The sequence below is a fragment of the Nipponia nippon genome, unplaced genomic scaffold, assembly GCF_047370975.1.
Source record: "Nipponia nippon isolate SJK-2023a ecotype South Korea unplaced genomic scaffold, ASM4737097v1 scaffold_1, whole genome shotgun sequence".
In the NCBI taxonomy this organism is placed as follows: Eukaryota; Metazoa; Chordata; class Aves; order Pelecaniformes; family Threskiornithidae; genus Nipponia; species Nipponia nippon.
Window position 1 is genome coordinate 146,309,389 of NW_028262290.1, and position 26,242 is coordinate 146,335,630.

Genomic DNA, 26,242 nt, shown 5'->3' on the forward strand with positions numbered 1-26,242 from the left:
TGTGGGGTAGTAATGTAACTATAAAGACATATTTGTTCTCTTAACAGTAGAGAGAGAGACACATCCAAAGACTCAGAGCCTTTTCTTTTTTAACCTCTCATTATACTTAGTGGCCACATTGACGAGGACAGTCAAGTCAGTAGCAGGAGTGATTTAGACTCTGTGGAGCAGCTGGAGCACAGGCAGGAAAATGGAAACTCTGCAGCTGTAGCTTTTCCAAAAAGTTCTTCAGTTCCTGACCTTCATTGACCTTCATAGCAAGAATTTAACACCAGTTCTCTGACACAAAATGCAGTATCATAATGGATATTTATTATTGTTATGGTCTTCAACCCTAGTGATTAGGTTCAGAAATGTTATGTACAAAATGAATGTATAATGAAAGCAGAAAACGCTATTAGCATTTTAAAACAGTGTAATAATTTGGTACCATGCAGAAGAACTGATAAAGAGCTGATGAATGTGGTACAGAATTAGGAACTTCAGGTCACTTTTATTATGTTTCCTTAAGCTTCTATTGCCTTAGTAAGTCATTTGAGAAGTCACTCTTGTCAGTTTGTCTTGCAAAAAACTCAAGTGGAATTAGAGCTAGATTAAATCATTTCACAGAAAACATATCAAACATCTTCAAGAGTAAGGATACTTGTAGAAAACTGTTCCAAGCAAGCATGAAGAGATCTTGTTTGCTTTAGCCAATTTCTTGCTTTCAAGCATTGCTTGATTCTTCTTCCATTAATAAATGTTGTAGCACTGAGAATCTTTGGCTGTGGTTTGAGCAAGGTCTGTTGCTTTGTGGCCAGTGTTCTCATTTCTCTTTGGGTAAACTCAATTCTAGTAGGTAAGATTTGAAGAGATGGTAAAATTCGGACCTCCTATGAAGAACAGGCAAACCTTGAGATCCTTTCTTTTGCTCTGTAGTTTCTGAAGAAATGAGTTTCCTGAGTTCTGGAATTGCTGAAAAATCTGTTTCACTCATGGAGGCACAAATTCACTGTGGAGAACTAAAAGTTTTATCCTTCAACTTTAGCGGGAAGCAACATCAGGCATGTAGTCGCACTGTGTTCCCTTCCACATATTTAGGTGAATTTGTGGCTGCCCCTTCACAACTGCCAAGGTGTAATTTACTGCTGAAAAATATACAGTCTCAACGTACCTATTTCTATTCAATTAAAGTTTGCATGAAAAAAATCTTGCTTTTCATTTTGCCTGTGAAGATCACACTGCAATCAAAGGTGAACCTACTGTGAGGCAGTCCTGCCCAGTTTCCCAAAAACAGCTGGCTCCACGCTGCAGCACAGTTGTGCCTTTGACAAGCTGCAGCAGATAGACTGCACAGTTTTATTGCTGTTAATTAGCCCGTTACTGATAGTACTGAGACTGTCATTTCATGCAGGCTCTATTTGGACATTGTTTGATTAGCAGCGAAAGCAGGAACTGGTGATGATTCCTTAAAAAAAGGATGGATCCAGAAAAGCAAACTAAGATTATGCCTCTACATGGAAATTTCAGTAGTTTAAAAACAGTTATACCATCCAGCTTGCATCTATAAAGATAAGTGATATTCAGCCAGGTTTAAGCAAATGGAAAATTGTGTATAGAATCATAAAATAGTTCAGAATGGAAGGATTCACTAGAGGTCATCTAGTCTAACCTCCCGCCCAAAGCAAGGCCAGCTGTGAGATCAGACCAGTTTGTTCATGACTTTGTTCATCTGGGTCTTGAAAACCTCTGAGGCTATGGTCGAGTCCCCTGAACATTTTAATTTTATACTAGATTTTACACTTTATTTTTTAAATTGTTATTTCCTCCGGAAACATGGGTTTGGTGATGATGTCTGCCTCAGGCCCCATTGCCTTTCTTGGCCACTCTCCTTCAGCTTCTGAAATGAGCAGCTTATTTCAACTAATTCAGTTCTATGGAGAAACAGATCTGAAATAATAAGTGGATACATATTTTGTGAAAAGAGGCAACTTGCTTTCCAAAATGTGAAGACTGAGCATTTATTTAGTTAGGGATCATTGTGATCAGGACTCCTTCCTGTCTCAGCTTTGACAATCTTCTGCTCCCTACCAGTTCTGGATACTCTTGCCTGCCTTCTAGTCCAGTGCATCTCTTCTTTTACCTTGCTATTCCTTAACGTGTTTATTCATTTTAGGGAGATACAAAAAAGCCTTATTCCATTCTCAGTGGAGATGTCTGGATCACAGGAGAGTACTCAGAACCATTTACTTCAGTACCACATTGTGGTTTTTCTCCCCTCAAAAATAAATTCGCTGTGTTAAAATGTTCTTTTTGCATGTGATAAAGAAGCACTTGCTCAACAAGAAAACCTAACTGTCCTGGTTAAAAATCATAAAGGATGGAAAGTTGTGAGTTCTTTCACCACAGTGCTCCAGCTTTTTCTGTGTGTCACTGCTCTTCAGTCACCAGCCTTGTAAATCAACCCACACTTTTATCTCCTGTTGTGGTATACATTGCTCTGCTGCAGCAGAATAAAATCTACTTGGAAAAACAAGGGCAAAGCATTACATGAAGTATTAACTTAGACATTTCAAAAGTGCCTAGAGTACAAAGAAAATTAATGTTTACGGTCCACTTTCAAATGAGTGCTCATAGGGGTTTTTGAAGTAAGCAGAAACAGATGTTTAGGAGTAACACCTGAGTAGTGCTTTTGGGTTGCAAAGCTGACTGGACGCACTGGTCTGGGAGGTGAGAAACCAAAAGCTGTCTCTCTTGGCTGTAGGCAAAGCCCAGGGTGGGGAAGGCAATTAGCCTTTGATGCACAAGCCTGAAGAAGACTTTGAACTTGATAGTGACAGGTTTCCAGTGTGGCAATAATCTACTGACTGATCTAGGGCTCCAATTTCTGGAGAAGGAGAATGCCTGTTTGCTAGTGAGGGGACTGTTACGGAGCAATGAGGGTCAGGTATGGCTGTAACAGACAGTAGTGTTCCTCCTGTGGAGCTGCAGTAGCCCTTTGGTACTCTAAAGTGAGATCTCCCAGAGCAGACAGATTTCCATGTGGGTAACAAGTAAACATGTATCCAGTGGGAAGAAAAAAACTCTATACCAATTCTACAACATTTTTTTCTCGACAAGGTATGACCTCATTTAGCCAAAGCAACATTACTACCAAGAACAGCATCTTGTGTATTTTTTTTTCCTTTCATAAAATTTAAACCATATATTGAATCATTCACACAACAAAGTACAGTTGTTGGAAAAACAGAAAGTTTATATAAAACCTGTAACTGCACAAGAAAATTGACCAGCAGAGCCATTGCAGAATAACTGTACTCCCCCATGTGGGCAATCTGTGTTGGAATGAAAATAACTTTATTCTACAACCGCGGGTTGTTTCCTACCTGTAACTTCAGCCCAGCTGCTGTGCAAACTCTGCAGTCCTCGGAGGACAGGTTCTTGTAGGTGATTCAGAGCAAAATTCTCTATTCCCATCACTTTCTACAAGCTTAAATCACAGTTTCCATTTTCATAAGGGATCATCAAACTATGCACTCTGAAATCCAATATGACGTATGTCATACAGTTTCATCACAACTAAAGCAAAGGCAGATTATTTTCTTCTGTCTTCCGCAGATGGAGGATCCCCCTAGGAGCTTTTTTTTTTTTTTTTAACTATGTATGTTCCATAACTGTTCCATAAGTAAAACTGTTCCATAAGTAAAAGATACTAACTATGAATATGTAAGCTGAGACAGTATCATAGCTTTCTCCTACACAAGGATCTATGTCTATAAAATGCCAGAAACACTTAGCATCTGTCTCATAGTAGTCACCTGTGGCTGAAACTTGGATTATTTGCTCTTCATTATCTCTGACTTCCCAGCATGTAAAAACTGGGAGAATTCATTAATGTTATATCTGTTTATATCATCTTTTCATGCTTCTGAAAATGTTTATATACTCTAGGCATTTGGATTAGCCTGCGTGTTAGAGATGTCATTTTCTAGGAAAGTTTTTGGAAGCTTTAAGGCAACTTTGCTGTTATACTTTAGGTTCAATTTGTACAACTTGCTTGCATTACTGAAATAGTGAGTTCCCTTGGAAATATTTGAAGTTAATTGCCCAAGAAATAAATTGTGTTTATCAACTTTAAAAGAGTTAGGGCTCAAATAGAATAGAAATTTGTTTAAATGATCAAGGAATTTTTAAAAGTCACCTTTATACAATGTTTTGAAAATTTTATGTTCAGATTCTGTAGATATTGATGTTTTTGTTTTGATGAAATTCAGGAAAATCTCAGATTTCCACAGTGAAGTGATATTGACATTTCAGTGAGTTCAGAAATAAGCAGACAAAGAGCACACTCTTGCAATCTGTGCATGCTGGAGACTCAGGTTTTGAATGTGTCTCATGTTTCACTTCATTGACACAGGATAAAAGCATCTCCTAATCCTTGCAACATCCCTCAGGTTTAGCGTGGTACTATCATCCCAACAACAGATAGGGAACTGGAGTACTGAAGAACTAAGGGCAAGAGCTGCAAACGGTTTAGATGATAGTTTCATTCAGCTGTCACTGTTGGTACCTATATTAAAATTTTAAATCCTCAAAACTGGCTGCCTTATGCCAAGGGTACCCAAAAGCCTAAAGGCTAGATCCACAAAGGTGTTTTGCTGGCTGACTCACTTAGGTTTTCAAGGGAGATTATGCAGAATAGCATACCTTTTCACCGAACTCTGGACTTAAGTATCTAAGACCAAAAGGTCTCTAGGGCTCAACCACTTTGTCTGAGGAAATACCTACAGCTGCCTGAGTCTAAGCAGGCTCAGCAGTGAAGCCCCTGAGCCCCATGAAGCTCCTCTACTCATTAGGTGTGACACTGCCCTTTACACAACAGTCTAACAATGATCAGAGAATTCCCTGAGGCACAGGAGGTAAGTGAAGTGGATCCTCTGAACTCAAGTCACCCCTGAAGGGTGGCGCATTAGATGTCCGGATGCTTAAGCCTGAGCACTGAAACTCATACCCCCTTGCATGACTCCTGCTCAGAGCAGCTCCAATACCCTCAGGCAGTGGCTGCCCGGAGACTCAGGGTCAGCTCCTGCCACTGCTGTCCAGGCAGCCCTGCTGGGGGCTTTCCTGGGTCCGCAAGGGAAGAGAGATTCAGCTTTAGGAGTCCCAGTTCACAAAAAGGTCTTGCTCATGTTAAGTGCTTAAATGCACTTCTATCCTTGAGAGTCTGTTTTCCAGACTATGCATTGAATAATCTGGTTTGAAATCATACCAGTTTATGGTATTGTCCCACAGAGTCCAAACCCCCAGTTTAAAAAGTGCCCTGGAACAGGCTGCACAAATTCCCATGTTGGACTTTCTGTGTGTAGTGATGAGCCAGGACACTCCATGCGCTCTAGGCAGAGTTGTTCTGCCCATGTGTGTGCGCACAGCTCCCAAAGCTTCTTGTACTCTTGTAAAGAAACAAGTTGTTTTACATTCCATGCTGATTAGCTGGAAAGCAGGGAAAGGAAAATCTTTAGGCACTTGCAGTTCTTAAGAAAACATTTTACAGTTGAAATATAAAGTGATAGTTTTCCATGGTGCCCTTATGGTAATTGAGATAAAAAATAGTTGTCTATTATTTCTCTTCTGAACTTCTGGGCAAGCTTGAAATGTCTTGTTTGTTTATTCTTCTTTTAGAAAGAAATTGGAAACATGTTTAGTTGACTTTCAAATCTGAGTTTATGTCTGGAAATTTTTAATATCAGGAAGAGGAAAAGCGTTAGGGTTTTTGTTTGTTTGTTGTTCTGTATGTCTCACCTGACAAGACCTATTTTCATAAAAACTGTGTTGAATCAAATATTGTAGTATAAGTAACAATCTTATGTGATCTAAAATATTTATTGGCTAAGCAAAGCACCATCCATACAGAATTACATAAAAAGCACAAAAATAAATATCATACAATCTGACTACATAAAACCCCTGATTTACAAAAGAAAATAATTAAATCCAAATAAGAAGCACAGGGTCTTTCTCCACACATAGCTTTCTGTTTGGTATCTACATTTCTCTCAGCTTTTATTTGATAGCTGACACTATAACGGAGGTTGTAGATTCCATTATGGAGCAGGGAAAGGCAATGGATGAGATCAGGACCAAAAGTACCCATCAGCTGAGAGTACAGATACATTAGCTTAATTGTCCAGTGAATACATTGTGAACATCTGTTGTGACATGCTTTGGTCTAAGACCTTCAGGTTATTTTACCAAAACTATGACGTTCTTAAAAAATAAAATAAAAATCTTGAAATCTAGGAGTTTTTAACTCAGATGTTATAAATACACTCCTCAAAAGCTCTGGATGTTCTTCTTATGCAAAGAAATTACAATGAAGGCACAGAACTGAAGTTATTGTTCGTTTGGTGGGTGAGGTAACAAGCTTGGGTATTGCAGTGCAAGATGGCGAAACAGGACAGTGCAAGGAAGGGAGTTTTACCTTATGAGCCTGAAAATACTTTTATTCCTGTCCCTACTTTCATAAGCAACCATTTGTAGACCTCAATTTTTATTCACATGCTCACCTTCACATACTTCCCGGTTTTAACTATTTTAATTTTCCTTGTTTGTTTGCTTTAGGGATATTATTATTTCAATTCCAAATTAAAAGATGGGAGGAAGACTTGCTGATTTATACTCAGGCTGTGTATACCCCAACACTATTTAACTGACAGTAGTGTGCTGTTATTACAAAATTGGCCACAGTATCTTAGCCATTGAATTCCAAAATTAGAAAAAATGAGGCATTTGTATGGATTAAGTAAACCACCAGAGGGAGCATATATAATCCAATCAATGTAATAGATTCATATACAAATGACAAGGAAAATCTCATTTTTAATGCTTTAGAAGGGCTAGAGGTTTAAAATATAGTGCATTCTGTAAAATATATTCTGTTCTATCAATGTGTATAACTTCATGAATTTGCTGATCATACTGCTGCTTCAGGCAAAGTGAAAGAAATGTGCCCAGATTCTGCCTGTCTTAGAATCTGTATTCCACTACAGCAGTTCTTTATGCTGGAGTGGTTTTATAGGAAAACATGGCAGAGTCCTAACACCTGAGTCTTAACAAGTAGATTGTTGAATTAGGTCAAATTTACCCTGTGATAAATTAAAAGTAATGTCAGTGCTATCTTTCTAACTTGTATAATGTTTCTCTCCAATTATGGAGCAATCATACTGAAAATCTGAGAAGTAGAAATTTTGGCCCTTTGTCAGAGTTTGCTCTGATTAAAATGCAACATATTTTTCTTCTGTTTTAAAAGTTGTGTTGAGACAGCAATTGGCTTTTTAATCAAGTGCAACAAATGTATCAAGAATGAATGTGTAAATTTGTCAACCCTGATACATTACTGATAAGAATGATACGATAACTAGATCTATACTTTATTGAGCAGAAAATTGCTCCACACCCAGCTTCTTCAAATCCTTTCCAAGCCGCTCACTCTTAATTTGACAAGCTAATTTGAACGCATGAACTGCAAGAAACTGTTAGAAAATTAGCATTCAATAATTGAGAATTTTGTATGCATGGCAAGCCTGATGGGAGTAAAGCAAGAAAAGGAAGTGGCACAGAAGTACTTAATGAACAAAGCATTTTCTCAAACCAGAGTGAACCCAGTGATGGTATTGTTTGATGAAAGAACTCACAAGATCGTAGTAATAGATCTTCTCAAGTGGGATGACAGTTCTGCTTAGAAGACAGTGTAAGCTACAGTGAGCTTGAAGGTACATTTAAAAATACCTAACAGTAAAGATGTACATATCAGCAAAATGTACATAACAGTACATTTAAAAGTACTGTTATGGACTGTAGATGAACCTGAGCTCTTAACATGCTTTTATTGAAAGTTAGCCTGCAGCCCAATGAACTAACTTTTTGCTGAGATTGATACATGGATAAATAGAAGCTAAATAGCCTTTCTACATTTTTTTATAAGTTTGTGGGATTTGTTAGTAGCTGAATTCTGTGGAATTAATGTGGAATTTCTGTAACTCCCCTTGAGCACAGATTGTCTGGTACAATTCCTGTGATTAACACAAATAAACCTAAAAAGTTCAGTCTGAACAGAGCTCTAGTGAAGATGCAGTAGCTCTCAGAGTCCTAGGACACATCAGAGCAAGACCAGCCAATTCACTATATAGGGTGTGGGACCCACTAGAGTAGAACCATCCCCTTGCCTGGTTCAAAGCTGATATCTTAAGTGGATACATACCACCTCAGAGCTATGTGGCATACTTTTTCAGGGCAGAGCTTTTTCCTGCACTACTGCACACCTTTGTCTTATGAGCTTCGTTCCTCAAGTTTCCTTTCTCCACATATTCTTCTGCAGTGCCCTCCTTTCTGCTCACTGATGTTCTCAGCAGCCCCAGGCTAGAGAACAAAACTATCCCTATCCTACCATTAATAGATTTGATACCTACCCAACTGAATTTGAATCCTGCTTTCATACAGAAAAGTTTTCTGTTTTCTTACAGCTGCAGTATTAGTCACACACTTTTACATATGTATGCCTTGCTTTGTTTTCCTGAATAACTCAGAACAACATGAGGACAACAGTTATGCTCATAACTGATGCAGATTTTTAAGAAATGCAAGGCTGGGTTACAAAACCTTAAATTATTTCTAGAAAATGGGCAGAAGATTGCTACAGTTCTTATTACTCCGAAATCCTAATCTTTCTGTTGAAATATTTTCTATGAAATCCTGGACCTGAAGACTGGGAAGCATTTTGAAGATTCTTAATCTAGATATAAACACAGTGATTTATTTAAGCCACATCACTCACACTACTCATATTGTATATTTGTGTTTCTTACCATATCATTTGCCTTTCAGAATTTGAGATTGGTTTCACTAGCTATTGGTTCCCTTGCCAGAGATGTTGCTGTGTCTTCTGGAGCTTAGAAACTCTGTTCATTATCCACTCTGCAGGTTTCTGTGGTATCCAATTTTGCAACACAGCTTGGCTAAGACATAGATATGACAGTCAATACAAAAAGGACCACTGCCTGGACTGTTTTAAGACCTTAATGCAAAGTCTGTCTCATGTAGGTCTATCGAATATATCACATTCCTAAGGTGTTTTATTATAAATGAAGGAAGTAGTTATCAAAGATACAGAGGACAGTTAAGCACTTAAATCCTGTTAAGAGAAGGGAAAGTAGCCATCCATTTGTTATTTATACCTTTGAGAATATTTACTTTTGCTGATTAATTTGGAAGGAAGATCACAAAATCTGTGTTTCATTTCCATGTTTAGTTTCACAGGTGCACCTAAGATACCATAGTGATAAAACACTAGATAAATAGGTAGGTAGCACAGCTCTTTTCTGTAGAAACTTCTTTTGCAATTCTTTTACATACTAGTAACTTTTTATTCTTCATTTACTGTATTAGAACACTAAGACAAAACCCCACTCAGTCTTTGATGAACCATTTATATCTAGAACTGCAACTTCTGTGCCAGCCATAAATCTTTCAGATCCCAACAGAGTTGAATTCACACTTAATTCTGCATTGTTTGTTTATTCTGACTGCTGTACCCATAATAGTGGGTATTGCCCTGCTCTATTAAACAGGCATTCATTCTGGGATTAAACAGTCATTTGCTGGCAGAACTGCACTACATTCAGTCACACAGCAGCCTCAGACTCTTTTCTGTTTGGTTTTATTTTTATCTGTTCATTTCTTACATTGATAGCTACTACCAGAAAGTTTAGATTCAAACAAGTTCCTATTTCAGTGGTGAAGGGTGACACTTGCCTGTGAAAGGGCTCCACTGACAGATGCCTCAGAATGCAATTTATATGTATCCTAGACATTTTAAGAAACTTGACTCAAACTTCTGGTCATCATTATATGCCATGTGATGGGCTTTCTCAGGACTGAGTTTCTACACCAGCCATTATAGCCTGGCTGATTCCCAAATAAGTGTCTCAAATGGTGGTATAATGTAACTATTAGACTTTAATTCTATAATCAGAAGAGTGCATGGAACACATCTCAAAGAAAACAAGCTTTCCTAATAACAAATTAAAAGATTTATACTTAACAATATGCTCATGCCTTACACTGGTAAAGAAACTATAATGCAAAACTGTTAGAATGGTATGGTAATGTGAAATATAGGTGGATGACAGTTAGGTGAATACAGAACAGAAATGAGAACAAATATAAAAAATAAGTCACTTAAACACAAGAGTAAAGATCATTTCAAAAACACTGAGAGGGAAGTTACCAGGTAAGACAGAAATTTTACCTACTTTACCTGGACTCAGAGACAGAGCTTCAAGAAGGTTTTGACATCTGCAGATAGGAACCTCCTCTGTATGAGCACAGGTTCAAGGACAGAAGAATGCAGTCAGGGTCTCAAACTCTTCTTTGGTTTTCTCACTGTAATATATCTTAACCTAAAATAATCAGATATCAACGTATCATCTTGTCTACAGCATAATTTTTGCCCTACTTAGATTGTCTTCTTGACACTCGGGCTGTTTCTTCCACTTCTTGCGTGTGTAAAGTCCCAACTCATCTCTTTTTCACACCACTGAAATTTGCTAACTTTTCCTTAACCTAACTAACACTAATTTGCCTGGAAGAGTTACCTTTATTTGCTAAACTACTGATATTTTCACCCACTTTTCTCTCTGTTGACTATCATACATAGTTTTTTATATTATTTTATGCTAACTACTATTCCTTTGCTACTAGCAGAGTTAGAATTAAGTTGACTGGTCTCTTTCCCTAATGAAAATAGTCCATTTTTAAATAGCTCATGGTCACTACTCCTGATAGTAAAGAATGGCAGGATATAAGTAATTTCAACTTCAGAGAGAAAAACCATTCAAAGTTCTAATATGGAAGCCAAGGGAAAAAAAAAAAGAGAAAGAAAACATAAGTAGGTGCTTAGTTTCTAAAGAGAGCGGTTAGGCCCTGCAGCAGCAGTTTTCCCACTTTATGAGCCAAATATATAAGCAAGGTAGTCCTAATGAAGTGAATTAGTTTTTGTAGTCCTAACTGAATTCTTAATCATAAAAGGTAGGCTAGTACTGAAAACAGTTAGTTTGGTTATCCGTAGTTCCTCATTTTGTAATGTTTTTATGCATTGCTGTACATAGAGCACTGCTACTGTTATTTTGTAGTTTATCTTCTCTTCCAATGGACTGAAATAAATCAACTTTACTGCTTACAGCAGCTGGACAACTTGGGAATTCTTTTCTTTTCAAACAATAGTGTATTAGAAAATATACAAATTTGACCAACCCAAGCTTTATGACTTCAGAACAATTTGTCAGATAAATTCAGTTATAGAAAAAGCTTCATTAATGGATTAGCAAAAATAATGATTGTCCAGTAGGTGCATTTTGTCCAATAGGCTCTCTTGGCAGAATGCTAATTTAGTGAGGAACAAGGTATCATATTTCTTCCCTTTCATGTCATAGATGAATTTAATTTGTAGTTCCTGACTCCTTCCTTGACCATCAGAAAATTGTATGTTCTGAGAAATGAGTTGCTGTGTATCTTTTATCAATTATTTGAATGTTCATGAGACTATATTACAGAACCCAGATACCACCTCCCCATTGTATCCTAAATTGTTGGGCTAGACAATCATTTTCTCAACTGTCGCTTTCTTTCCTCATTCCAAGTGTTTATAAAAAGTGAAAGAACAGAAACTGAGAACAAAGCATTTCAGAAGACCTCCAAGTTCAGGACAGAAATTCAGGACAGGTCTGTGGAAACAGGCAGCCCAGGTTATCACACCTGACTCTAGGATACTTTATAGGATGAATGTTAATATACCTTTGTGGAAGGATAAATTTTCTTCATTTCATATAAACATCCAACCTACCGCATTATATGGAGAAACCTGTCTTCCACCAATTTTGTGACTTTCACTCTTCATTTCCTCTGCCGTCATTACAAGGGAAAAAAAATTAATCAGGAATTAAATAAATCAAGTATTTTTTAATGAAATCAATCAAGATTTTTTTAATGGAAAGTTTTTGCACCATATCAAATTTTCTTTTTCTGTACTTTTTCTGTTTCACAGAAATATAATGCAGAATGGCAGTCCCAGTCAGATTTCTTTAATGGTCAGTTCAGTGATTGTACAAAACAGTCACTTCTACAGCTGTAGTTCATCTTCCCATACCAAATATTTTTTGACAAAGAATTACTTGCAAATAAAACAGAGCCTGGGAAGCTTCCTGGGCGCTGGAAAACAATTGTCTGTGCCATTAAATAGTTACAATGTTCCCTGACATGGTTTCAGTCTATGCCGAGGAGCGCTGTCCAGAACAGTTCCCAGGCATGGTGCAGGAGTTGGACTGTTCCAGGGATTATTCCCAGTTGGCAGTTTATGTACAGTCTCCTTCTTTTCAAGGTTGAGAGAGGTTGCTTGTTCAGGCATAAGCCATTCTGTGCCAGCAGTCTTCAGTGCCAAGGAACATTTCTGGGCATGTTTATTTTACTAGTATAAAAACAGCCAGAATGATCACAATAGTCTTAACTGCTTTCTAGAAGTGCTAACTTCTTATGGTTGTACTCCTCAATATAACTTGACCACCACCGAAATGATATTTGTCTCGTAACCTCCTAGATATTACTCTTTAAGGAATGTCCATAAATGAAAAGTTTCCTTTTGTTAGCATAATATTTTAAATTTTACATGTTGCTATACACATACTTCTATGTAATGTTGCCAGAAATTTTTATTTAGACAAATCTGAAACCTGCATGTCTCTTCATATAATTTGCATAATCTAGACTAAAACCTGCTAAGGCAAACTTCAATTTCTCAACATAGTCTACTGATTCTCTATAGCATATATATTTTATCAATCGTTCCAGTCACCTAAACAGTGGGGACTCTGTAATGTTTCCCTGTAGGAGATATTCCAAATTTCAGGGAAATAAATGAAGTTTTCTCAGTATTCTTCCTAAATATTAAGGCTTTTTTGTGCACCATTACATCTTTAGTTCCCCCTCTATTCAGGTCTATTAACTCTTCCAATATCTGCATTATCATATAGCATTAATGAAACCACTTGCTTCCCACCAGATATCACAACAAATATTAATATGTACAATTAATGAAGAAATTGAAGAGCCCCAACTGTTCTGTAATTCTTTGGTAATCTGTTTTGCAGACTGTTCTTGCTGAATGTTGGCTTCAGAATTTGACTCACTTTTTGAGAAAAAATGAGATGCAAGTAGCATACTAATTTGGGAAACAAATAACTTTCTGAACTTTAAGGTCCTTTGAACATAACCAGTTACAGGATGATTCATGTCCTTCCTTTCTTTTGCTCTCCAGCTGAAGAATTCATTGAGCCTTTACAGCAGGTGTTTTTCTTAATCCTAATTCATCCATACTTTCCACAAATGCAGTAGTATGAATATGCAGTTTCAAAACTGTGTATGTTCTTTGTGCAGAATGCTGTACTGTTTTGTTGGCATACCCTTGTAAGCATATAAATATTGGCTTATGTAGAGTCAGTTTAACACATTATGCATCTGTCTTCTGTCATAGCTCCTGCTTCCTTTGACTTCTTACTCTTTTTAGATTTGTGAATGAGATATAACAGCAGCAGTAACCTAGCCTAACCAAAACATCTCTGCACTTCTCTTTCTAGCAGCTTAGATGCTGATGCCCACTAGTACTGAAACAGCCATGTTAAGTGTTGCACAATTGCTGGGGGTTCATGTGTGATAACAGAAATGTGAACAGCCCTATTTCATACTATATCTAGGCACCAGGTCACTTTCACCCTGTCTCAAGGATTCTACTACTTGTTAATGTTATCAGTGTTTTTTTTATAAAGGAGCAAAATCCCAGTAAAAATATATGAATAAAAAAGGGAGCTTGGCCAATGTGTGAATGAGATCTGTGCCTTGGTGCATGTCACTCAAGACTTGATGTTTTTCAACATCATTCCAGTTCCTCAATTCATATGTCTGGGAGTAATATGAGAAGCATAGGAACAGTGAATTAATGTACGCTCATCTGGTTTTCAGAAAATCTGGGCTTAACTCTAGGTTCTGTTACGGAATTCTGTGTTATCTCAGCTGAATCATTTCATGTCTCCTATGCTCTATTTTCTCACCTCGAAAGCGGAAAAGGAAATATTTTCTCCAAAGGTGACCTTCATATTTTATTTTAAAAACAAGAGACAAAGCAATGGGTATGTGAGGCTACCTGTACTTCTGAGGTTGTCAGTGTAAAGCATTATAAAGCAATTTTCAAAATACAGCTGGCCACTCACTTTTATTTATTTAACCAGAAGGGAATATAACATGTAATATTGGGGAAAAAAGTGTAAGATCATGGGAGCAGCCACCCTAAAATTTAAGAGATCATTTTGAATACTCAAAGATAGAAAATAGTTCAGACAATCATGTAAAGGTGAGAAGGAGGGGGGGTAATTATGCTGGGCAGGATCATCAACAAGAGTGTGAAGTATACCCAGCAGCACTTCAGAGCTCTTTGCCTGGAACCCTGAGTAAATTCTTGTGTGCAAAAGAGGTAGCAATGCCAACAGATCAGAATTCGCTGCTAACTTCTGTTGCTGTTAGCTCTTTATACCCACTTTATACAGGTATAAATGCACAAAGTCAAAGGCAATGGAGAATGTAATCTAGTATCAAAGACTAATTTCAGTGTGGCTCCTTTCCAGAGAACATGTTTGATTGTTATTATTTTCTGCTGATTCTGTTGGAAATTCTGATACCATAATCTCATAAATTTGACTCTAGGGCCCTCCTTTTACATTTTCTTTTTCCTTCTAGTTATTCAAAGCAGAGCCTTTAGTAAAAGCTTCTTTTTTATTCTTTATCTGCTTTTCAGCATGTTTCCTTTGTTGTTGTAACTGACATTAACATTATAGAAAATATCCTCCCATTCTTCTTTAATCAGAAGTCTGCCAAGTCTCACTTTAACTAGGATTTTTTCCTTTCTTTCTAGTTGAATTGGAAATAAAACTTACTTCTTTTAGCTCACTTTTATTCTTAGGCTTTCCCAACAGCAAGAATTCCCTGTGGGAGTCCTTATTTCCTAGTGCCTATTCACATGTTGCGTCAGAGTTACAAATACCGAGTCTTACTGATGCTCAATCTCTTTTACTGTAAAATAACAGCTTTTTAAAACATCTTTTCCCTTCTCCATTTACATGATATTGAAGGAGTACTTTACAGAACATGTAGCTATATTTTCCCAAACTTTCTGTCCCATAAAATTGTGGAACCGTCATCAGGTTGAAGATTGCCTGCTGAAATTTGTGCTACTCTTTGATCCTCCTTATCATCACCTGAATGCTGGAAATTTTGAGAGGCACGCAATGTTAAGACAGTGGTGGAATTCAGTGCTGCAGACACAGATATGCTGCATCAAGTCTTAACTATACCTTAGTAATTTGAATTTTTCATAAATATTAAAATAGTGCAGGCTGTTTGTAGTGCTGTATGTTTAAAGTCCTTGTACTAAGAAATCATCTTCACTATTCTTACAACATCAAGGTGGGAGCAAATTCTCTTCTAACAATTCAAATTGTCATCCTATTCTGAAGTACAGTTTAGTTAAGCAATGTTTAAGTAAAGGATAAAAACAGATAACACATCTATGCTTGAATTCAGATCTATGATTAGGTGTATTTAGCTAGATGCTAAGCACAAATACCATTCAAATACCTTACAAATTCATACTACAGTCACTGACAGTGACACTTCACATGAACTTCATAAGCACTTCAAGCTGTGATAAAGTTCTGCATTTGTGACAAGGGAAAGTGGAAAATAACAAAGAGAGGAAAATACAGTCTTTTCCCAGACAGCACAGTGTGACAAGAAAGTGATAATTGAAGGATGGAGGAACCAAAATGGAGTCTGTTCTGCAGTAAAGGAAGGTAAAGCCAGACCAAGCACAAAGGTAGTGCTTTTTTTCCTCCAAAAATCGCTCTATGATTAGGGTTTTTTTCAGTTGGACAGACACAAAGTTTCAGGCTTCCAGTATTTTTATTTTTTTAAATATATTATATATATATATATATATAATTATTTTTATATTTTACTTCCTGTCTCCCTCAGCTTGGAAAGAAATTCCACTTTAAAATGTTCTAATTATTTTTTCTGTAGTTCAAACAACCCAGCAAGTGTCTTAATCTTTTCCTAATGTTATGAGCCTTCCTTAGTGGTTAAAGGCAGAAAAGAGTGCTGTCTATTCAATTTTCTATTTAATTTTCCAGGTTAACCTTTTATTTGGAGGAGTTAATAAACATTTTAACTGAACTGAGTAATTACATGGTATTTAAGAAATCATTTCAGATTTCTGGAATGCCCTTCAGTTCCCAGAAATCCATTCTTCATATGCTGTTACAGATATCCTGGCAAAAAAAAAAAATAGGGAATAGTTGGTTTAAAGGACATGTGCTGTGCATTTTAATGCTCTTGATTGTTTTATACCAGCTCAACCTGGTGAAAAGATTTTTCCATCCAGACTTTGTCCCTTTCCTTCCTGATAATTTTCCATTATGGTTTTAGCTTTTACAGGTTAAACCTTGATGAATTTTCTGTATACAGGGTATCTGATTTCTTATTATTATTCATCTTCATTGAACTCTCTTAAAAGAGAAGCAGCAAAGCATTTCAGCTCATGTAGTGAATGGACACTTCTTGTGATTTGAATATTCTCTGCCAAATAGAGATAAATGGCATCTGGTAGATCTGATGACATCTGCATCTCCTTTTTGCCTACGTACAGTTCACTGAAAGGATTCTGACATCTTTCTTGTTACCCAGATTCAGCTGCATTAGTTATGCCAAATCGTCATTGCTATATATGCAGAGACTTTAATTCTCCCTTTGCTCCCTGAACCAGTGCTCCCAAGTTCCACACAAATCCTGGAATTCCTTATATTTCATGCATGTCCCTGTTCTCATTTACTAGAACATCTTTGTTATTGCTTTGCTAGGAGCTGATTTCGGTCATCATTTGAAAATTAAGTTGTTATAAAATGGCCATGGTGACAGATGGCATAAATGGCATAGCTACTCAAATCTGCTTCAATGTTTTAATGGAAACAGGGAATTATCACCATGCCACTAGATGAAGGTCTTAAAAATGCAGTTGGTAGAGCGAGTGGTGCACTGAAATTACAGTTCCCAGAATTCTAACTCAACGGTGGAGCAATGGTAGTATCTGCTACAGCTGACATCTCATTGACACATGCCTCAAAGGAAGTTCACAAACAGGTTTACTTGGAGCCTATCTAGATCCTGATAAAGCTCCTTTCTGATAATATTGTTTGGACTCACCATTGCATCAATAGAAAATGTTAAATAAACAGTGTCCAGGGTTTGATGTATTTTTCTTTAAGGTAGGGTCATCTGAAGAGTGTCTCAGATGTTTGAAAGTGTCCTTGCATTTTTCATTCAACTTTTGGTGGTTTGTTAATTCCTGGGGAAAAATCAACCCCAGCAATGTTACTTGCCACCATATTTCAGTAGTTCGTCAGAAAAGACTTAAGAACTGTAAATGAGTGTGCCTGGAATAAGCTTTTATTCCTTTAATCTTTGGAGCCTTAAGTTTGACGCCACTTAGATACGAGAGAAAATCTAAGATAAAAGGTCATTAGTCCCTACTAGGTCTAAATACAGTTGGGTTTGGTTTAGCATGGATATATGACTGCAGTAATTGCCTCTATTTAGGAATTTATGGAGTGGCTTAATGTCATGTCTAAACATGGGGCTTGATTTTCAGATGTACAGAATATCCTCAAACCCATTAGATTTTAGCCAGAGCAGTATGACTGAAATGTAATGTGAGTATTCAGTACATCTGCAAATTAGTCCAGTTCTCCTTCAGGATGGGCACAGAAGTTGCTAATGAAGCTTTTCAAACTTTAGAGAAAAGTAGGAGAGACTGAGACCTAAAAAAAATATGTTCTATTCATACCTGGAATGTCACATCATCATTTCTTTCTGCTTAGTAAGGTCCTCCTTGTTCTCTCAAACATTCATGAAGACAGAACACCCCAAAGATGGGGAGGCAGCACTGAGCTTCCAGCATAGCACTCATTCATTCACCCTTCAGCAATAAGAAAAAACTCTCTACAGTAGCCTTTATTCCCATGCATTGGGAAGGAGGTCTCTGTATTTCTCTGGAATACTTTTCTGGTTTGAGCATTTTTTTTTCTTCACTGCAACAGGTTTTTGGAAAAGTCAGTTGCTATGGAGTGAGTGATAATTGACACCTGTTAGGGCTGGGGTATTTTTTTTTAGTAACATTGCAAATGACAAAATGCGGATCAGTGCAAGTACAACTAACAAGAAAATCAATTCTCAAAATCTTTTGTCAAAGACGTAGATTCTGCTCGGAATAATTATATGGAGAAGTTTTATTATCCCAAGTGTGTTGTTAATGTTGTTTACATCCTCTTGTAACATCCTCTCCTACTATAAAAATGATTCCACACTTACATTCTTCTAAATGTACCTATTTACCTCCATTGAAGTAGGGTAGTATTTAGCATGTCTTGGCATCTTTCAGTTCATTGAGAAAAAAAATTACCCCATAAATACAGCTAACCATAACAGTGGCCTTATTTGCTTGCCTAGTCTTATTAAAAGACAGCGAGAAAGTTATTTGCTGTACAGTCAGGTAAATTATAACCATGGATGCCAAATGACATCATCCTGTCTCATAACAAAATACTACAGGAAATGAATACAGAAAACAAAAAACCAAAACAAAAAAATAAAAAGCCCTAACTGGGGAGTATCTCTTTCGAAGTCAGACATCATGGTTTAGTTATTTGCTTGCCATTTTAACAATGCTTTCTGATTTTAATGCTACCTGTTGTCTAGGAAGCCCTAAGTTACTGTATAAACACTCATAACACTGTTGCGAGATGGGGATTGCCAGGGGAATCATATTAAAGTGTTACAAGTTGTTTTAAAATTTTTCACTACATATTGCGAATGAGAAAGGATATTGCAAGCAGGTTATTAACTTCACCTAATTTGATAAGAAATGTGCATGCAACTTAAGTTTTCTGCAGCTAGTGAGGAGGTAGGAGCAGCTGTATAGTATTCTCTAATTGTCATGAAGGCTGTTCAGAGGAGCTGTTATCTAAATCTGTGAACATTGATCGCATCGTTATATGTATATCTTGATGCCTCAGATCACCTTGCCTGATAAAAGCAGTGACTGGTTCACTACATCCTTTGTGGGATTAAATTTTCCTGGCTAAGAAGTCTGGACAGAAATAATTAAACCAATTTATATCCATAGGGCTGACATCAAACTTAAAAATGCTATGGCTCAGTGCAGTCTTAAGAATAATTATCCAGTGGAAGGGAGATATTCCTATTTAAAAACTATAAATTAAAAAAAAAAAACCCCACACCTAAAATAATAACTCGTTCATTGAAATGCCTTTTACTGAAGTGGATTAAATGATTGACTCATATTGCAAGCAACAGCCTCTTGAATAAAAGTAATACTACATAAATCATATGGATTTTAAAATAAATCACATCATTTACTTATTCTCTCTGTCATTCTCTTTTCTTCCTCTCCCTTCCTTTCTTGTTCTTGTTTTTATCCTATTTCAATCTGGACAACTTCTATGTATTTCATCATTTAAAGATGCTCCAGTGGATTTGACCGTCACCGGCAAGATTGGGTAGACAGTGGCTGCCCTGAAGAGGTATGTGAGTAGTTTACATCCTCAGCCCATCAGAGGCCATTTATATACTTATGATGCTTTTGATTAAATTCTTCATATTATGAAGCATGGTTTCAAGGCCAAAGACCTGCTGTATTTATCTTTATCATTCAGTGGAAATGCTGTAAGGCATAATAAAGAAAAATGGGCTGAGCAATTTCACTCCCCATTTCAGGGAAGAAAATGGACATAAAATAAAAATTTTATCTCTGAGAAAATACTTTAAATAAAAAATAAAAATACCAGAAAGCCTGCCCCAAAACAATGTCCCTGCACTGTTTTTCTCTTAAATCTCTGACTCTTGCCAGAAAAGGGGAAGAAACTGTGATGATCCTCATCTCAGAAAACCCTCTGCCAGAGCAGTCTCAAGTGAAAAACAGGCATTGCATGTCTTGCATTTTGGTTATGAAATCTGGACAAATCATTTAGTACAAAAGAAATTACATAGATTAATTCAAAGATATTTAAAAAACAAAAACAAAAACAAAACAAAAAACAAACAAACAAAAAACCAACCAACTACAAGGCATTTGGATGTCCTTTCCTGGAGAGGTAGTGAGAGAACGAGAAAGACATCTGACTGTGGTAGTGGTGGACTGTCAACCAGGGACTATGGGCCTCCTCTAAAACAGGTACTCAGGGTATTCCTGGATGAGAGCAGTTCATTTACAAGAAACATACTGCTTTGTTACATGGGCTTGAAGCTTCAGCTTTGCAGTTTGTAAACTGATGATTTAAGATTGGAATTTCTGTGAGATTTTTCATCTGTGGAGGACAACTTTTTCAAGAATATAAAATAAAAGTTACTGGGAATATTTGTTGTAATAGTGCACAACCTTTGTATTGCTTTAATCCAGACAATAATTAGCTAGGAGTCACTTCTGCCTGTAGATGAAGTTATCCAAACTGCTCTCTGCATGACAGTACATCCCATTTTGCTTCTCCCTTCTTGTTTCAACCCAACTATTGCTCCAAGGCTTAGTACATGATCTGAGAGGAAATTATTGATACACTAAGTGTATCTGAGAAACTAATAGTTTGATTGGCATAGTTTCAGGCTACTTGGTTGCTGCTCACAGTCCAGCTTTCAGGCTCTCTGGAGCAGAAGCAACAGCTTACTTAACATCTTCCAGAATGATGCCTGAGCCGACTGCTGGAGTTCAATGAAGGATCAATAATTAGCACACAGAGGTTAATTTTAGATGCATTCATTCAAGAGGATGAATAATGAGGATTCTCATAGTAATGTTTCCTTCTTTGTAAGATAGATTTTGAGCTAAATTTTTATTAAATTGCATCAGTGAAATTAACAGTAGTTTTCAAGCTAAAAACTGGAGAAATTCGAAGAATAGTTATACTGCAGGTACTGATACCTTTTTTAATGTAATATATTGTTTCTTGTAAAAAAAAAAGGAAAATAAAATATCCATACATATTAAAAGAAAGACAACACCCACTGGGTTTTGACAGCCAGATCTCAATACAGTGAACAGGCTTTGCGGGATTCCACTTCTCTTTAGGATGAATGGGGACAGCAGGAGTTACAGGGAGTTCCAATATTTGCTGCTAGTTAATTGGATGTATTTTCCTGCAAAACCATGTGATCCATAGAAGAAAATATTCATTAAACCTGCACAATTCTAAAAGTGTCCAGAAATTTCAAAAAAGAAAAAAACTCAAGATTTTTATTTAAATATTTGTCCATTAAAATAAAAGTTAAATTATTATATGATGGTGAATATTATTTACAGTATGCTAATATAATATAATCATTTGTATGATTCTTATATTTTATAGTTTGCATTTTATAATTCTTATAATTTATATAATAATTGTTATAATATATAATATATACAGATATAATATGTGAAAATTTAATATTATATAGAATTAATAGTGAATGTGTCACTCTATAGTGTGATATATAAATATTGTATAGGCTGAATACATGCACACATTTTACACATACATGCATATTCTTCTGTGATAACTGCATGTGAAGCCTAATTGAATTCTCCAGTTAACTACACATTACTCACTATGAAGAGCTACAATTTAATTCCCACGTATCTTTTTTAACGTGTTATGGCACTCAGAACAATGTCAGTGAGCATTCACAACAGAAGAGTGAAAATTTGAATTATAATCATAGATGTTAAAATCTGGTTGGGGGAAATAACATGTTTGACATTCAGGAATGACTTTGAAGCCTTGTCATTAACAATTGAGTGTTGTAAGTTTTGCAGCTAAATGAAAAATATACGTTGCTGAATGCTGTGTAGAGCACTTCAAAGAAAAAAAAAAAAAAAAAGAAAAGAGAAAGCTCTTGAAATTCCTTGATTCAGTGTTTCCATTTTTATTCTTTTTATCCTGGCAGCTTGTCCATGCCTAAATTCTTCATTCGGTGACAGTCTCCACTGAGAATTAATTTTCTCTTCTTTGTTTTTATTGTTTCCCAACAGTCAAAAGATAAGATTTGTGAGAAGAATATAGACACAACTGAAACACCTCCACACTCCACCACCGCCCTTCTGCCAACCACCACAAAGTTCAGAGTTTTAACAACCACCAGAGGATCCACCACATCCCACCTGCCAACTAGCCTGCCCACAGAAGGTGAAGTGTATACACTGCATTAAGCTATAGTGCAAACATGTCATTTGCAAGTCTAAAAGAAATTTATTTCCTTTAAGTATGTGTTCATGTTGACCTTTTCTCTTTGGGGCAGAGGAAGGAGTGGGGAATTGCAGTCAAAGCAATATCTGCTACTGCTTTTAAATTGCTCTTTCAACAGTAAGGTGCAAAGGGGATGAGCACTGGAGGAGGGGGCAGTCCTGGGGGCGCACAGACAAGCCAGGCAGACTTCTGGGGAACTTGTGGTTACAATGAGTTTTTCGTGTTCCTTTAACCACGAGGCCATAGTCCAAACCCTGTTGAAATAGTAGGTGGAGAGGGCCCTGCTAAAGTTAGTGGAGAAACTCCCATCACAAATGTAATGAATTTTTAATCCCTTTGGGTATTCTATTTAGCCAGGTGAAAATTAGAGATAACCCAAATTAAAAACCTCTTTAAGATTTGCCTGTTTACTTTTTTTTCAGTCAGTTGACACTGTTCTTTTCATGTAGTTCTCACTGTTGTGAAATAGTTTCTATAGGCTTCTGAACCAAATTAACTGGGTAAGTGATGGTGTGTCAGTTCTCACCCTTGTTCCACTGGCTACTTAAATCTTGCCTTTCTGTGATTGAGATATTCTGCTTTTCTGTTTCTGGGGAAAATTCAGCTGCGTAGAGAAGCTAATCCAGATTACCTGAATAGCATTTTAGCATCTATTAAAGGGGGGGGGGGGGGGGGGGGGAGGGGAGTTTTCTGTTGGAATTGTATGTTAACACAAGAAAAGGCACCAGGTACAGGCAGATTTTTTAAGTGGCCTGTGACAGGAAAATTTGAACTGAAGGTGTTTCAAGGTGGGAATCTACTGATAAGAAAGGCTGGTTTTGTTTGCAGCAAGAGAAGTTTAGTAACTGTCAGTGCAGGATTTGGACTGCATTAGCAGTGTTATTCTCTGGTATTTTGTTCATTAAAGCTCACAACAAGAATAGAAATATGGAAATAAATAGGATTTAAAACCAGTATACATTTTCATGTTTCTTAGAAGAGGAACTAAGTCATTGTTTTATTGTCATATGTTGATTCATCTAGTCCTTAATATGATGGAATGCTCAAGCTATGTATGAACATGTAACATAAATGAATTATTTGTAAGTGTTATGAGACAGACCCTTATTTACCAGTATTTTGAATCCTCCTTTACACTGTAACAGTCTCATAAATGTGGTTTTCGTAGTAAGGAATTAAAGCATTGCTCAGTATAAGTAAGAATACCACAATTTAATTCTCATTGGGTTGTGTACCAAATAATTTTCTAATTGTGAAATTTCTTTGACATTAGAAAGTCATTTCTGAAATGACTCATGACCTAGAAAAATGCATTTTCCTACAACTAACTTTGAATTTCCTTTATAGATGACACCAAGATAGCGCTGCACCTAAAAGACAATGGAGGTAAGAGATGATTATTTTTCTGTAAATAATGTCAGTAGTTTGTCAAATTGTACACCACTGAACTTCATTAATCAAAATCCGATTGTAGAAATAACTTTTACTAGATGCTCAAAGGACTTCAGCCTTCCACATTTATGTCGAAGAGCAGCAGGGCAAATAAGCTTAGCAACTGCTTAGTAAATTAAACATTTACAACTCTCTTTATAACTCTTTAATAAAACAGCAGGTTTAATTAACTTCCAAATATGGACATATTAAGTAAATTTTACCTGTATTAATACAGTTGTTAACTATATTATAATAATACAGTATTCATTTAACTGTATTAAGAGAGGATATGATGCTACTTCTAAATAATAATATTGTGTTATAAACTCATTCATGGTAGTGAATTATTACATGACATTTTGTTAATAAACATATCCATTTTATATCTGTATATCTGTACAAGCAGAGATCCTGTATTTCTCCATGCACATTCCCTGTGCAAGTTAATAAGATCACCTTGTCTTACTGATAAAGGCCTCTGTTAAATGAGGCTCTGCAGGGGACTGCTTTTGTCATCTCCTTTGTCAGTTCAAGGACTGAGACCTGGGGTTTGTTCCTTCTCCCTTGAAGCTGATGAGAATTTTGTTATTAGTTAGAATAGGACTGGGTAATTAGATATAGGTTGCGTCTGTATTCACTGCTGATGTAGAGCTTGCCAAGGAGAAAGGAAAGATTTAGGTTGATTTCTGCAGGCTTCAGAATGGTCTTTCAAAGCAGAGGATGATTTGCTGAGTAAATTGAAATGAATTATGTTTCCACTTATATAAAGGGGAATATTATTGGCTTTGATTGCCTTTCCTCTGGGCAGGGAGCACCAAGCTTCCCCCAGGGGCAGGGGAACCGACAGCAAGCGTGGCAGCAGGCATGGGCAGGGCGCAGGGTGAGTCCAGCATCTCGGGGCAGCAGCCAGGGTCAGCCGCAGAGTAGTGACCATCAGCCAAGTCTGCAGTGACAAGCCAGGCCCGGGGTCAAGGCAAGAAGCCAGGTTGGCAAGGCAAGGCTGGGAGCAGCAAGGGAGCAGGCGAGGCACAGCAGCCAGCAGCACAGCTCAGGCAAGGACCAAAGGAAACAGCTCCCATCAGCAGTCCCAGAGAAGGTGAGGTGATGAAGCAGGTCCATACAAGGAGTCCGGTCAGCAGCAAAAAGAGATGAGGCCAGAGATAAGTCTACAACACAGTTCCAAGGTCCATCCAAGGAGACAAGGCCAGGGACAGGACTGGAGACAGGCTACCTTCAGCATAGATCCAAGGTTGGTCCAGAAGGCAAGATCAAAGATGGGGCTGACTACCAGCTCACCTACAGCATAGCTTAGGCTTGGGCTTGAGCTTACATGCAGTCCCCAACCCCGTGGGCATAAGTCCCAGGTGCAGTGGGTCAGGACAGCTGAAAAATAGTGGTCTCTCAGGGCCCTTGCAGAGAATTGTTCAAGTTTTGAAAAAACACGGTGTGAGATGCCACTTAGCATTTTGGTCTGTTTTCCTGTCATTTGTTTTTCAGTAATATTCAGCCATTATTTTCTCCATCCCTCAAATTAGAGATCTGCTCACTCCACAAGAGGCAGTTGCCATCCCCTTCCTCACCAGTCAGTCCTCTGTTATTTTGTTGTCACTAACCACAGCATAGCTGGTCACATGCAGTACTGGGCATTGAATTGTCCATTTGTTGGCAATGTGGTTGTTTGACACAGCTCTGACACATAAGTGGTCCCTTGGAATAAGGTCATCTATAAACTCAGGGTGGTACTTTTAGGCATTTTGTCTACGGGAATGTCCTTGAACGTTTCTTTCTTATTCTTCTTGAAATCAAATTGCTTTTTATTTTGTTGTGAGAAGTGCTTCAGTGCTCTTAAAGATCAATAAACAGAGTGAATCAGTCAGTACTTCACTCTCCCATTTTGTGTCTTCTCTGTACATGAGGCGTGTTCCCAGCTGAGCTATATCCATGCTCTGCCCTGCAAGCCATTGCTCCATGGCAGGCGGCTGGCCTGGGACCAGACAGCTCTCCATCTTGAGCATCTCATGAACAGCTCAGAATAGTATGCTGTTATATAAAAAATAATTCAAAAAGTGGGCTTTAGAAAACACATTCCAGGTTTCTTTTGGTTTGGGAATTGCAACAGGTTTATTTTTTCACTTGTCTACTCTTTGGTCAAGATCTGAAAAGAAAAAACCTGTGAAAGCAAACAAAATGATGAATACTAGAGCAAGCAAGGGATGGCTGTGGCCTACTTGGTAGCGTGAGGTGGTAGGGTTTGTGGCATCGCTTACCTTAAATATAGAAATTCCGTTTCCACATAGGAAGCTGCTGCATTTTAGAAGGACAAACCAGCACCTGATGTGATTATTCATTTTCCTTGAGCTGTTTCTTTTATTCTTGAAATTTAA

At 37.3% G+C, this 26,242-nt stretch overlaps 1 protein-coding gene across 1 annotated transcript in view; it reads left to right on the forward strand.

Annotated features, from left to right (window-relative positions):
* The window catches only part of PLXDC2 (plexin domain containing 2), a 278,901-nt gene that overhangs the window by 225,789 nt on the left and 26,870 nt on the right, over nucleotides 1-26,242 (forward strand). The window contains exons 10-12 of the mRNA XM_087776433.1: nucleotides 19,670-19,730; nucleotides 22,211-22,364; nucleotides 23,772-23,810. Coding sequence (XP_087632559.1) covers nucleotides 19,670-19,730; nucleotides 22,211-22,364; nucleotides 23,772-23,810 — 254 coding nt within the window. The remainder of the gene's footprint in view (nucleotides 1-19,669; nucleotides 19,731-22,210; nucleotides 22,365-23,771; nucleotides 23,811-26,242) is intronic.